General features: G+C 44.1%; 1 protein-coding gene across 1 annotated transcript in view; it reads left to right on the forward strand.

Moving 5' to 3' along the window:
• Positions 1–4,607: 4,607 nt before the first annotated feature.
• Positions 4,608–15,896, forward strand: part of WASHC4 (WASH complex subunit 4) — a 117,663-nt gene continuing 106,374 nt past the window's right edge. The window contains exons 1-2 of the mRNA XM_040344269.1: positions 4,608–4,751; positions 13,680–13,819. Of these exons, the coding sequence (XP_040200203.1) occupies positions 4,685–4,751; positions 13,680–13,819 (207 nt within the window). The 5' untranslated portion in view covers positions 4,608–4,684. The remainder of the gene's footprint in view (positions 4,752–13,679; positions 13,820–15,896) is intronic.

The following is a 15,896-nucleotide window of genomic DNA, read 5'->3' on the forward strand; positions in this document are numbered from 1 at the left end:
AGGGGGCGTGTATCATTTAAATCAAGCGTGTCCCTGCACCGAACGAACAGCGCATGCGCCGGCCGCGACTGAATCCCAGTGCGCATGCTCCAAATCACGTCGGCAAATCGTCATGCTTTCGACGTGAACGTAAATTACGTCCAGCCGTATTCGCGAACGACTTACGCAAACAACGTAAAAATTTCAAATTTCGTCGCGGGAACGATGGCCATACTTAACATTAGCTACGCCTCATATAGCAGGGGTAACTATACGCCGGAAAAAGCCGAACGCAAACGCCGTAAAAAAAAAGTGCCGGGCGGTCGTACGTTTCTGAATCGACGTAAATAGTAATTTGCATATTCCTCGCGTAAACAAACGCAAGCGCCACCTAGCGGCCAGCGTGAAATTGCAGCCTAAGATACGACGGTGTAAGACACTTACACCTGTCGGATCTTAGGGATATCTATGCGTAACTGATTCTATGAATGTAATGAAGGTTCTGAGTGCTCCAAAAAACAACACAGATGTAGGCTCATAAAGTGATAGCTGGATCCTCCTAGTTTCTGATCGTTAATTTAAAGCAGAGCTCCAACCCCTCCACCAAAAAAATTTAAGTCAGCAGCTACAGATACTGTACACTTACCTGTCCAGGGATCCCACGATGTCGGCATCCCAGCCAATTTTTCAATTTGCTCTCGGGTGCTGCTGCCACCATTCCTTGTAAGGAAAACCCGCAGTGAAGCCTTGTGACTTCACAGCCGGTTCCCTACTGTGCATGTGCAAAGCGCGCTGCACTTTTTAAATGGTCCGGTGGCAGAGGAGGGGGGGTCAAACTTCCAGGTGATCCAGGTTCCCGCTCCACCCCCCTCGAAAGGTGCCAAATGTGGCAGCGGAGAGGGGGGGGAAGCAAACAAGCAGAGCTTCCTTCTTTTGGGTTGAGCTCTGCTTTAAGGCTAACGCTAAAACGCTAATAAAATGCAAATGCTTCTAAATGCTCCTAAAAGCTACTAAAACACGACTACAGTGAGGAAGAAAAGTGTTTCATCCCCTCCTGATTTTGTACGTTTGCCCACTGACAAAGAAATGATCGGTCTATAATTTTAATGATCAGTTTATTTTAACAGTGAGAGACAGAATAACAACAAAAAAATCCAGAAAACGCATGTAAAAAAAGTTATAAATTGATTTGCATTTTAATGAGTGAAATAAGTATTTGACCCCTTTGCAAAACATGACTTGGTACTTGGTGGCCAAACCCTTGTTGGCCATCACAGAGGTCAGACGTTTCTTGTAGTTGGCCACCAGGTTTGCACACATCTCAGGAGGGATTTTGTCCCTCTCCTCTTTGCAGAGCCTCTCCAAGTCTTTAAGATTTCAAGGCTGACATTTGGTAACTCGAACCTTCAGCTCCCTCCACATATTTTCTATGGGATCAAGGTCTGGAGGCTGGCTAAGGAACTCTAGGACCTTAAAGTGCTTCTTCTTGAGCCACTCCTTTGTTGCCTTGGCCATGTGTTTTGCATCATTGTCATGCTGGAATACCCATCCACGACCCATTTTCAATACCCTGGCTGAGAAAAGGAGGTTCTCACCCAAGATTTTAAGGTGGGGATGGTGTTATTGGGGTCATAGGCAGCATTCCTTGTAGCCCATTCCAGCCTTGTGTAGGTCTACAATCTTGTCCTTGACATCCTTGGACAGCTCTTTGGTCTTGACCATGGTGAAAAGATTAAATATCTGATTGATTAATTGCTTCTGTGGACAGGTGTCTTTTATACAGGTAACAAGCTGAGATTAGGAGCACTCCCTTTAAGAGAGTTCTCCTAATCTCAGATCATTACCTGTATAGAAGACACCTGGAAGCCAGAAAACTTGCTGATTGATAGGGGGTCAAAAACGTATTTTACTCATTAAAATGCAAATCAATTTATAGCTTTTTTTAAATGCGTTTTTCTGGATGTTTTTGTTATTCTGTCTATCACTGGTAAAAAAAAACTACCATTAAAATGACAGACTGATCATTTCTTTGTCAGTGGGCAAACGTACAAAATCAGCAGGGGATCAAATACTTTTTTCCCTCACTGTACAAGCCAGCACTAAAACGCTATTATCAGCATGTTTCAGCCATCGTTTTTTTTATAATTTTTTGAGCTTATAAAAAACGCTAGCGTGCATGGAGCCCAAGGCTGGGTTCATACGTGTCTGGCTGCGGTTTGCAGTCTGGAGTCAGGTGCATTTCTGTTCACCGATTCAGGTGCGAATTGTTCCCTAAATTCACACCTGAACGGGACCCCAAAATGCACAGGAACCTTTTTCAAACTGCACTGTAGCCGTCCCGGACATGTGTGAACCATCTCTATTGAAAGCCATTCACATGTTATGCAAATTGGATGCAAATATAAAAGCATCCAATTTGCATATATGTGAACCCAGCCTAGGGCTCCACGCACACCAGCGTTTTTAAGCTCCTAAAAGCTGTTATTAGCATTTTTTCTGCTCCTAGAAGCTAAACAGTGTTATCCTATGTGTCCATGCACACTCATTTAGGGCCCTTTCACACGTACTGACAAACGGTCCGTTTTTTACAAGTCCGTTTACGGACTTGTAATGTATCCCTATGGGATTGCAGACGTTAGCGGATGATGCATCCGCTAACATCCGCGTCCGCAAAGATCCGCTTTTGCGGACGGAAGAAAACCCTATTTTTCTTCCGTCCTGGCGGAACGGATCGGATGAATGCAGACACACGGTCCGTATTCATCCGATTCCCCATAGGGGAGAGCGGAGGAAAGACAGGGCGGTCTCTGCACAGTGTGCGGGGACCGCCCTGTCCCCCGACAGCTCAGCGGGGATATACGGATGATCCTCGCTGAGCCGACGGAAACACACGGGGCGGATCAATACACATCCGCTCCGTGTGAAAGGGCCCTTAGGCTATTACCGTTTTTTTAAGCATCAGCGTCTAGGAGCAGAAAAATATAGTTTTGTAGAGTTTCTTGGAGCGTTTTTCCAGCAGAAACCAGTCAGTTAGTTCCAGTTTCAGTCTTCCTGAAACCCGGACACACTATTCAGACTAGGCTGTGGCTCCCCAAGTAACTGATGTAGTCACACACTGCTGCAGCGCTGCATTACCACTCTCCTTGGGACACCCAAAGATTTCCCAGGTCTTTTATAAGACCACTTAAGCCCCGGACCAATATGCTGGCTAAAGACCCAAGGTGTTTTTACAGTTCGGGACTGCGTCGCTTTAACAGACAATTGCGCGGTCGTGCGACGTGGCTCCCAAACAAAATTGGCATCCTTTTTTCCCCACAAATAGAGCTTTCTTTTGGTGGTATTTGATCACATCTGCGGTTTTTAGTTTTTGCGCTATAAACAAAAATAGAGCGACAATTTTGAAAAAAATGCAATATTTTTTACTTTTTGCTATAATAAATATCCCCCAAAAACATATATAATTTTTTTTCCCTCAGTTTAGGCCGATACGTATTCTTCTACCTATTTTTGGTAAAAAAAAGCGCAATAATCGTTTATCGGTTGGTTTGCGCAAAATGTATAGCGTTTACAAAATAGGGGATAGTTTTATTGCATTTTTATTTTTTTTATTTTTTTTACTACTAATGGCAGCGATCAGCGATTTTTTTCGTGACTGCGACATGATGGCGGACACTTTGGACAATTTTGACAAATTTTTGGGACCATTGTCATTTTCACAGCAAAAAATGCATTTAAATTGCATTCTTTATTGTGAAAATGACAGTTGCAGTTTGGGAGTTAACCACAGGGGGCGCTGTAGGAGTTAGGGTTCACCGGAGCTTCGGACCGGGTCGCGGGAGCGCGCCGCGGGCGCGTGCCCGCGACCCACGGCTGGGTACAAGTACAGGACGTATATATACGTGCTTGTGCCCAGCCGTGCCATTCTGCCGACGTATATGTGCAGGAGGCGGTCCGGAAGTGGCTATACTATGAAAATAAATGTGCCCTGTGCCGCTAAAGTGTTTGGCATAGCTCCCAACTGTCCCTGATTTGGAACAAAGTCCCTCTGTCCCTCGTTCCTCCTCATTTGTCCCTCATTTTGGGCTGATTCTCATAGTTGTATATAAAATGCACTTTTTATCTTTCAAAAAGTGTTTACCAGAGCTAAACCTTTCATCCAATTTCTAAATTGCTGCATTTGTACATAAAAGCCAATATAAAGGAATTGTAGTGGTAAAAAAAAGCATTTTTGGGTTTAACAAACTTTTTTAATATAATTCTCCTTTAAGGGGGCGTGGCAGGGGGTGTGTCCTATGGCTACATAAATTTACTAGCAGGTGTCCCACATTACCATTTCAGAAAGTTGGGGGGTACTGGTCACCCTAGATGGTGTTCGGGTTTTGGCTTGAAGGAAAGGTGGCAACCCTAGGCAAACGTCCTCAATGACACACAGATTAGAAAAAAAAGGCGTTGTAACCCCTAAGTAAATAGTTGTATTTCCATAAGTATATCTCAATTATGTATTTGATGTTTCAGTAACGCCCACAGCAATTACAGCCATTCCCTAACATTGCTGCCAGCATTGCCCACAGTAACAATGGCCGCCGGTGCTCTGTCTCCGCCTTATCCAGGCTAGGGGCGTACTCTAGCAGGAAGTCACGTGCTCCCGGGTGTCACGGGGAAAGGAGGCAGGCGGGGTTGGTGGTCATCCCTGGATAGGACGGTGATGGCGGCGACTACTGAGACTCAGTCCCCGGACTGGGAGTTTGATCGCTTCGATGACGGCTCTCAGAGTAAGACCTGTCATTCCCTGTATACACACAGCAGCGGACCTCATCTGATAGGGGCATGTCATCACCTTGACTGATACCCGTGGCATGACACCCGGCTATACCTGTCATCTGGGCTCATACCATGGGGCAAACTTCACCCAGGGCACCTCTTCTCTGTCATCTTTCTCTGGTGTCTGTGTCATGGATGCCACTATGTTATGTATGACTTCTGCACGTTGCCCACTGCATGCCAATGTCTGTCACTGGTCATTGCCCACTGTATGCCAATGTCTAATGTCACTGGTCATTGCCCACTGCATACTAATGTCAGTGCTTACTGCAAGCCAATGTCTAATGTCACTGGTCAGTGCCCACTGCAAGACCCCGGCTGATGACACTAATGTCAGCTGGATGTGTCATGTCACTGGTCAGTGCCCACTGCATGCCAATTTCTAATGTCACTGGTCAGTGCCCACTGCATGCCAATTTCTAATGTCACTGGTCAGTGCCCACTGCAAGACCCTGGCTGATGACTGACTAATGTTAGCTGAATGTGTCATGTCACTGGTCAGTGCCCACTGCAAAAAAAGTGAGTCACTGGTCAGTGCCCACTGCAGGACCCCAGCTGATGACTGACTAATGCCAGCTGGATGTGCCATTTCACTGGTCAGTGCCCACTGCATGCCAATGTCTAATGCTTGTCTTGGTCTTTAACCAATGCCATCCGTGTGACACTATGCCATCATTATCTTATGTACACTGGGCATTGCCCACTGCTTGATAAACTGTAAAACTTTCTTAATGTCCACTACACGCCAATATGTAATGCTGGTCTGTGCTCACTGCAAGCTCCTGTCTAATCATTGTGTATTGTCATTGACTAATGCCACCTGTATGTGACATGTCACTGCCCACTGCCGCTATCTAATGCTTGCCTCTTGTCTGTCATCTGTATGACCCTATTTCATTATCATCTTATGTACACTGGGCATCGTCTGCCTCATACCAATGTCTAATGTTTTACTATGTCACTGAGCACTGCCCACACCATTCCCATATCTAATGCTTTCTTCATGTTACTGTTTACTGTCAGAGAAGTGCCAATGACTAATGCTTGCCTCACGTCCCTAGCCAATGCCTGCTGCATGCCATTACCTAATGTCCCCCCCAGTCAGTGCCAACTACATGTCACTACCTAATGCTTGCCTCAGGTGCCCCTCTGCCCTATAACTAATGCATTCCTCATGTCCCCAGTGCCTACAGCATGCCACTGCCGAATGTTTGTCTCATGTACCAAGCCAGTGCCTACTGTACCCAAAACTTGCCTCATATTGCCAGTCAGAGCCTACTGTATGCTTCTATTTAATGCTTGTCTCATGTCACCAACCACTGCCTACTGTAACCACTTCCTAATGCTTGCCTCATGTCACCAGTCACTAACTACTGTACTACCTAATCACGCTAAATGTTAACTATCATTGCCTAATGTACACCACTAATGCTTGCCTCATGTCACCAGCCATTGCCCAATGTACCCAACACCTAATGTTTGCCTAATGTCACCGGCAGTCAGTGTCTAATGTATGCTTCTACCCAGCAGCCTCTAACTAGCGGTTGCATCTTCTGTCAGCGGTCGCCTACTAGCGGTTGCGTCTTCTGTCAGCGGTCTCCTGCTAGCGGTTGCGGTTCCTGTCAGCCGTCTCCTACTAGCGGTTGCGGCTCCTGTCAGCGGTTGCCTTGCCTACTAGCGGCTGCGTCTCCTGTCAGCGGTCGCCTACTAGCGGCTGCGTCTCCTGTCAGCGGTCGCCTACTAGCGGCTGCGTCTCCTGTCAGCGGTCGCCTACTAGCGGCTGCGTCTCCTGTCAGCGGTCGCCTACTAGCGCTTGCGGCTCCTGTCAGCTGTCGCCTACTAGCGGTTGTTCTGGCCAATGCTCCACTCCTACTTCTGGCTAACATTTCTTAATACCAAAGGCACTACGTTGGTTGGACAGCCTCTGATTGGTTATGTCCTTGTCCTTTTGTTATCATGATGGGCAGTGACCATCCAAATCAAGAAGATTATGGGGCAGATTCACGTACCTCGGCGCATATTTCCGCCAGGGCGCAGCGTAGCTAAGATACACTACGCCGCCGTAACTTACTTTTTTTTTCCGAATCCTCAAAGAATTTGCGCCGTAAGTTACGGCGGCGTAGTGTATCTTTGGCTGCGTAAGGGCGCGGAATTCAAATGGATGTAATGGGGGCGTGTTTTATGTAAATACGTTGTGACCCCACGTAAACAAAGTTTTTTTTTTTTAACGGCGCATGCGCCGTCTGGGGGGGTATCCCAGTGCACATGCTCGAATATAAACCGGAACAAGCCAATGCTTACGACGGTGACGCAAATCCCTATTCGCGAACGACTTGCGCAAACGACGTAAAAAATTCAAAATGCGAGGCGGGAACGACGCCCATTTTTAACATTGAGTATGCCACCATATAGCAGGGGTAACTATATACCCTGGAAAAAGCCGTACACGCAAACGACGTAAAAAAATGCGCCCGCCGGACGTACATTCGCGGATCGCCGTAACTAGCTAATTTGCATACTTGACGCGGAATTCGACGGAAACGCCACCTAGCGGCCGCCGAAAAAATGCACCTAAGATCCGACGGCGTACTAAGACGTAGGCCTGTCGGATCGATCCCAGATGCCGTCGTATCTTGTTTTGTGGATACAAAACAAAGATCCAACGCGGGAACTTTGAAATTTCGCGGCATATCAATAGATACGCCGGCGTAATTCTTTTGTGGATCTGGCCCTATGTCTTTATTTCTATAAATTTATGATCTGACTTCTGTTATGTCACATAAATAATTTTTTATCAAATTTAGGTATTATTGTTGTACATTTTAGTTATTTCAGGAAAGTATAAACTGTTTTTTATCTGGAATAATGTGCAGTAATTGTACATAATAATTATGTTTCTCCTGTGATCATTTTTCTCCCTCCTTTATTATTTCCTTTTATTCTTGCTGATGTAAGCACTATACGTTTACTAATACAGAAAACAAGTATTTTTTGTTATGATGTCTAATTTGAAGCAAACGGTTTCTTTAAAAACATCACCAAGTGCGGGGACAAATGTGCTGGTGGAAGAGGCTTTGAGCGTTCCCATCCTTCCATTGAGGATCTGTTCTCTGCTATGAATAGAAGTCACACTGAATGAATTTAGATGCTCCATGCCTCTTAGATGAACTTGAGTTGAATTAATGAATGGGCACGGCAGCAATCTGTAAGCCTATCAAAGAAACTTCTTTGTGAAGCAAATGCTTATTTGCCATTCTAGACCCTCTTTAAGGATGGCCGTCTTCATCCTGCATTCCTTTATCTTTGATATTCTTTCGAATCCCAGAGGCAGAATCCAGAAACATAAAGGCCTTATTCCTGAAGCTTGGGGTCACCAGGAATCATGAGCATGGATGACTGGGCTCACAAGTCTTTCTTGGTTTAAACAGACATTACATTTATCATGGCTGCTTTTTATCAGATTGCTATCTTTGCAAGCTATGTGCACGTTCCTCAGCCATGGTTGTACTTTGTTATAGTACTCCATAAAACTTACATAACATGCTCATGATAATTTCCTCATTTGTTTAAGAAAAACATTCTATATGTGTGCCTGTTACTGGATTGTATACCAATACATAAGAATTAATGGATAACGATACTTAAAGATTTACACGTTATTCTTACCTTCTCTTTGAAATGGTTTTGCACAGAGCAGCCCCCAACCTCTCCTTTTTGCGTCCCCCACTGGTGGTTCTGGGTCCTCCCCCTGCTGAGTGCCCCCATAGCAAGCCTCTGCGTGTCCTCGCTGGTCCCTGCTGTATTCTGGGACCTGTATGTCTCCCAGAAGACAGAGGGGGGCGAAGGAGGGGCTGGACATTGCATAGATCGCAGCAGATTCTGTGGCGATCTATTGCCGGAAGTGTGAGAAAATACCCTGTATTGGACAGGTATGTGCTCGACCCCCCCCCCCCCCCACCTAACAAGGTGTCAAATGTGACATTGGAAGGGGGAGGAACTGGAAAAGCAAGTTCCATTATTTTTTTTTATTTTTTTTTGGGGGGTGGAACTCCACTTTAATGTATAGAATGTAGCTGCAGGCATCATTCAAATATAGCCCCACAAAGCCCAGGACATCATATGACGTCCCCTGGGCCTTAAGTGGTTAAAAAAAAAAACGTTTTTTTTTTCTCTTTAGGTCGATATGTATTCTACATATTTTTGGTAAAAAAATCGCAATAAGCGTATATTGATTGGTTGCCGCAAAAGTTATAGCGTCTACAAAATAGGGGATAGATTTATGGCTTTTTTTTTTTTTTTTTTTTACTAGTAATGGCGGCGATATTTAGGGACTGCGATATTGCTGTGGAAAATACACCACTTCCCGTCCGGTCAATAGTAAATTGACGTCCGGGAAGTGGTTCTGTAATTCTGACTGGACGTCTCACGGCTGATCATGATGTAAACAGGAAGAGCCGTTGATCGGCTGTTCCTCACTCGCCTCTGACAGACGCAAGTAGAGGAGAGCCGATCGGCGGCTCTCCTGACAGGGGGGGTTCGCGCTGATTGTTTATCAGCGCAGCCCCCCCTCGGATGCCCACACTGGACCACCAGGGAAGCCCACACTGCACCACCAGGGAAGAGAATGAGAATAGATGCCAATCAGTGCCCACAAATGGACACTGACCGGACATAATATGGGATTAAAAAAGTGATGCTCAGCAATTCCATCAGTGCCACCCCTCAGTGTCCATCAGTGCCGCCTATGAGTGCCCATCAGTGCCGCCTATGAGTGCCTACCAGTGCCGCATACCAGTGCCGCCTCATCGGTGCCCATCAGTGCCCGTAATCGAAGAAGAAAACGTATTTATTTACAAAAAAAATTAACAGAAAAAAATAAACTTTTTTTTCAACATTTCTGTCTTTTTTTAGTTGTTGCGCAAAAAATAAAAATCGCAGTGGTGATCAAATACCACCAAAAGAAAGCTCTATTTGTGGGAACAGAGTGATACAAAAAATTGTTTGGGTATAGTGTAGCATGACCGCGCAATTGTCATTCAAAGTGCGACAGCGCTGAAAATTGGCTTGGGCAGGAAGGTGCCTAAGTGCCTGGTATGGAAGTGGTTAAACACATTGACACATTTTTGGGACCAGTGACTATAAAAATAGTCTATAAAAATGCACTGATTACTGTAGAAATTTCACTAGGGGCAATCAAGGGGTTAACTGTGTTCCCTAGGTGTGTTCTAACTGTGGGGGGGGGGGTGGGACTGACTAGGGGAGGAGACTGATCGGTGTTCATACTTAGTATGAACACATGATCTGTCTACTCTCCCCTGGGAAAACCATCCCTCATATTTCACCCCATGTTTATGCCCATGCCATGGTCCTAATTGTTTGTCCTGAAGAGCGGTGGTGATAAATGCTTTTACAATCTTTTTTTTTTTCTGCCAAATTGATCCAGGAAAGAACCGAAGCAATCTATTTGAAATAAGCTATCCTATCTGCTGCTAGCGATGTGATTTTGTAATCATTTTCAGCTGTTTTTGTTAATGAAAGCTGCTCATTGAATATGCAGTAATAATTAGGAAACAAAATCTCGCTTTAAAAACTGCTTCATGCTGAGTTTTCTGTGGAACAAGCCGATAAACTGTAAATGCTGAATCATTTCAGGAAAAGGCAGTTGAAATCAAGTGCTTTCATTTTTGTAGATGGATCAACTTCCTTTTTTTTTTTTTTTCCTCTTTTTTTTTTTTCTTTTAATTAAAAAATCACACTTGTGTAATACAAACAGGTATTTATTAGTATTACATTTGATCACTTCTCCGCCTGACAGTGCCACTTTCTCCCCTTCTTTTTTTTTTTTTTTATCAGGTGGTTTCTTTTGCCATCTTCTAGCCATCATCCTAACTCCGCATTCTTTTTTTGAGATAACAATATTGGCTCAGGGAAGACACAGGCATGAAAATCCTGATGCCTGTACATTCTTGGCTCACATAGCTCGGTCTTCTGTTGCCCCCTCACTCTTTAACCAGCCAGTGTAAAAATCTTACAATGTGCTTTGTCTACCAAAATTGGAAAAGCTTTAACAGCGGTGCAATAACAAATCTCAAACACAAAGTCATATGATTCCTTTCATCCGAGTCCGAAGAGTTAATTTCAACTTTCATATAGGGCAGGAAACGGTGATCATTGCTTCAAAGATCCCATCACCACACCTTGTGGGGTCCCACTCCCTATAGATGTTACACTCACCAGATCCAAGTATAAATCGCGCCTTAGAACCAACCACTTTGTCCAACTGGAATCCTCCTCTGATCGGCTGCAACCGGTGTCCACTACACCTTGACCAATTGCACGGTCATGCTACACTGTACCCATGTGAAATTTTTATCATTTTTTGACACAAATAGAGCTTTCTTTTGGTGATATTTAATCACTGCTGTGTTTTTAATTTTTTACAAAAAAAAAGACCAAAGATTTTGAGAAACTTTATTTTTTTTCCCAGTTTGTCAGTAAATTTTGTAAATAAGTAATTTTTCTCATTCACTGGTGTGCGCTAATGATGTGGCACGTATGGGCACCAATGAGGCGGCATTTATGGGTACTGCTTAGGTTTCACTAATGAGGCACTAATATGCCGCCCTTTTAGGTGGCACTGATAGGTGGCATTGATGGACAGCACTGATAGGCTGCACTGATAGCCGACACTGACTGGCATCACTAATGGGAACTGATTGCTGCCACTTGTGGGCACTGCTGGCACTGATGGCGCTGTATTGTAAGGGCACCAGATGATCAGTGTCCTGAGTACATGTCTGGATGTCCCCTGTGTGGAAATGCCAGTGATCGGCTTTCCTCACCACACACTCTGTCAGTGTGAGACGATGAGAGACGATTTCTGGCATCTCTGTGCTTACATGTGACCGACTGTGATTGGACACAGCCGATCACATGGTTAAAGAGCTGCGGCTTTTTACAGAGATCGGGATCGTGCCTTGTCCTAGCAACACGGTGCGCCTGTGATCGCCACGCTGCATGCCCGTTCTTGGACGACGTCTTAGAATGTCCCAGAACGAGAGCTGCACCGTCCCTTTGTCATTTGACAGTGGGCAGGCAGCTAAGTTAAGGACAGGGGACCTCTCCCACAGGAGTCCGATTTTATAAGGAACCTCCTCTCGTCAGAATTACCCAGCAATGGAAACAGTTTTATAGCTTAACTCTGTCGCTCAGACTTAGAAAAAGGTTCCTGCACGACTTCGGGGGCGGCTCGGGGCGACCTGCATTGACTTCTTAACAGAAGTCGTTTTGGAAATCCTCAGGACGACTTCAGAGGCGCCCCCGAAGTCGTGCTGCTGCAGTGTGAACCGACTCTAATGCCGCGTACAGATGGTCGTTTTTTGTGATGAAAAAAACGACGTTTTAAATCATGAAATAAAACAACGTTTTTGAAACTTCATTTTCAAAAACGACGTTGCCTACACACCATCGTTTTTTCAAAATGCTCTAGCAAAGCGCGGTTACGTTCAGCACTCTTTTCCATTGAAGCTAGCTTCATAACTTGCTTCTGAGCATGTGCGGGTTTAAAAACGTTGTTTTAAACGTCGTTTTGCCCACACACTATCATTTTAATTGACACAAAAAACGAAGTTTTGAAAAAAAAAAATTTCAGAAGACATAAAACAAGGTTTTCCCCACACACTGTCATTTTAAATGACGTTTTCAAAAACAAAGTTTTTTTTTCATTACAAAAAACGACCGTCTGTACGCGGCATTAGGCTTCACGTACACACAGCCTACTTTCCAATCAAAACGTCATCTCGCCTACCGGCAGTCAAAATATCCTGAATGCGATTCTTCCGCATTCAGGAGAGGGAGGTTAAGGGAGGTAGAAGCTCCCCTATTCGCAGCAGTTCCTAAAGACTGCTAAAAGCCTATGTGTACATGAACACATTGGCTTTTATGGAGTTGAGTTTAGGAGCTTTGGCAAAAAAATTTCAAAAGTGCTAACCGCTTAGCCACTGAGTTTGCCTCTTCATGCCTGTTTTAATCCCTAAGAGCTGCAGTCTCGTCGGGTATTCTCTGTCGCGTAGGGTAGGTTGTCCCGCCTAATGAACATGACAGGTGCATACGTTTTGCAATGCCACAAGTGGACATGAGGCCTAACCTCCTATCCTGTGCCTGTCTGTGTAAAAATCTATCACAGCCTTGAACAGATCAGGCTGCTTACGGCTTCCTACCTTGTAAGTTTTAGATCAAAAGAAAAGCCAATTCAATTGGTAAAGAGTATGGGACTTGACCTCTGAATAATTAGAAAACAATAAATCTGACTTTTCTGCCTTATTGACTGTGAAATCAAAGTGGACAAATTTAGATTTGATGTGTAAAATGACACGTGAGTAACATTGTCAGTAACTGTATCTCCGTTCCAAATATTAACACTGACAATTTTGTCTCCAAGTAACCCTGTCAGTGGATTGACAATTTACAAATGTCCTACAGTTTTATATGTTACCTACATATGTAAACTACAAGTGCAAAGTGCACTTGAAATTGCACTTGGAAGTGCAGTCGCTGTAAATCTGAGGGGTAGATCTGAAATGAGGGGAAGCTCTGCTGATTTTATTATCCAATCATGTGCAAGCTAAAATGCTGTCTTTTATTTTCCTTGCATGTCCCCCTCAGATCTACAGCGACTGCACTTCCCAGTACACTTTAGTGCAATTTCAAGTGCACTTTGCAATTGTAGTGCAAAGTGGATTTACCTTTTAGTAAATAACCCCTATTGTGTAATGTTAATTTCTTGAGCAACACAGTCTTTATATTGTGTAGTGTATGAGACTCCATTTAGTATTACAAATGGGTATGTCGATGTAATTCTGTTTTATTTTTCTATGCAGAAATTCATGCCGAGGTCCAGTTAAAAAACTATGGTAAATTTCTGGAGGAATATACATCTCAGCTTCGCAGGATTGAAAATGCCCTGGATGACTCCATTGGGGATGTGTGGGACTTCAGTCTGGATCCCGTAGCGCTGAAGGTGAAATGTCTGTCCTAGAGATGCATACTGTATTCCAGCTACAATCTTCTGATACATGGAAACTGGGTCGGCTCACTAATCTAAGGAAAAAAAAGAAAGTAGAATGAAAGGTTGATTTAGGGAATGCTGGTCCTTAGTAGTGATCTAAATGCATGTATTTGCAGTTTTCACATAAATAGAATCGCTTTATCTTTTGGTTCAGTTTCCTGAATAGATTGCTTTCCTTGTTTAGGACAATGTGTTATTTGTTACTGACTGAATGCTTGAAAGATTAATCAGTCCATTTCCTTCGTCTGCCTTTATAATGCCAGGCAGGCGGTTTTGGAATTGACATGGAGAGAGACTGAATTAAAATGATTTTGCAATTGCATTGAATAAAATAGTGTATGCGTACAGCAATACTAGATACCCGCCCAGGTTCTCGCACGTCTGTGGTAAGTCCATATGACTCAGGAACTGTGGTTAAGAGCCTTCTGGCCCACTTTAATCAAAAGGAAAAGCAACGTTTTTTTTTTTTTAGCGGGACTGCGACTTTGTGACGGACAGATGGGACATTTTTGACACTTTTTTGGGACCATTGACATTAAAGCGGGAGTTCACCCAAAAATCAACTTTCTGCAGTTAGATCCAGCATACTGCTGACATCTGCAGTATGCTAGTCTTTTTTTTTTGGTACTTATCGTTTTAGCAGTATTTCTTCTATGGCTCCGAGCGGGGAATCCTGCGGGGAATGGACGTTCCCGAAGGCAAGCAAGTTGATTGACGGCCTTCGATAGCGCGTCACGGCTTCCGAAAACAGCCGAGGTGACACTTGGCTGTTTACGGCGCCTGCGCCGGCCGTGTAGAGCTGACTGCGCAGGCGCCGTAAATTGCCGAGTGTCACTCGTGTGTATTTTCGGAAGCCGTGACGTGCAATCGAAGGCTGTCAATCAACTTGCTTTTCTTCGGGAACGCCTATACCAGGAAGTAATCTCCGCTCGGAGCCATAGAAGAAATACTGCTAAAACGATAAGTACCAAAAAAAATAAAAAAAGACCAGCATACTGCAGATGTCGGCAGTATGCTGGATCTAACTGCAGAAAGTTGATTTTTGGGTAAACTCCCGCTTTAATACAGCGATCAGTGCTATAAATAGCCATTCATTTCTGTGTAAATGTCACTGGCAGGAAAGGGGTTAACACTAGGGGGGCGATCAAGGGGTTAAATGTGTTCCCTCATGTGTGTTCTAACTGTAGGGGGATGGTCTGCCAGGGATAAGACAGAGATCACTGTTCCCGATCACTAGGAACAGTAGATCTTTGACACGTCCCCATGTTGCCTTTGTTTACAAAGGTAGTTCCGCGTTCTGCCTTTGTAATAGGAGATCACGGGCTGCCGGCGGACCTCAAGTCCGCCCAACCCGTGGGCACAAACTTCTGCCGCCCACTATCACACCTGCGCAAACCGCCGTACACTTATGGCGATTTGCGCAGGACAGCCGTCCCGCCTGTGTATAACGACAGCGGCTGGTCGGCAAGCGGTTAACAATGCTTGTCAAAGTGTATTTAATGCTTTCAGACACGTTTGTTCAGAATTAGTAAGTGTGAACAAGGCCTAAGTGCAAATCCTGTGTACTTACAATGTGGCAAGGCCAGGCACTGTCACAACCCCCTATGGACCAGAGCAGTTTTTTCATTACAACTGTGGGCCTGTCCAGCAATAACTTTGTCATTACTTCAGATATTTTTCTGTTTTTTGGAACAAAACAAGGCTTTCTTTTTGTGATTTTATTTTGTATGCAATTCGTAGACAAAACTAAATCTAAATAATTAAAACTAAAATGTAAAAAAAAAATGTTTTGTCATTTGGGTTAGTGTTTTTTTTTTTTTTTTTAACAAAGTGTTCTGATAGATAAAAAGCATACATTTTATTTTATAATTTGTTTTAAAATGACACAAAAATTATGATTCTGATATAAAATAAAATCAGGAGGAAAATCTATACATTTTTTGTTTTTCTGCCCCTAAATACCTTTTACAGCCCACTTCCTGTTTCTTGTCCAGTAAAAAGTCTAGGCTTATGACATCATGCACAGCTC

Source organism: Rana temporaria, chromosome 3 (genome assembly GCF_905171775.1).
Source record: "Rana temporaria chromosome 3, aRanTem1.1, whole genome shotgun sequence".
Lineage (NCBI taxonomy): Eukaryota > Metazoa > Chordata > Amphibia > Anura > Ranidae > Rana > Rana temporaria.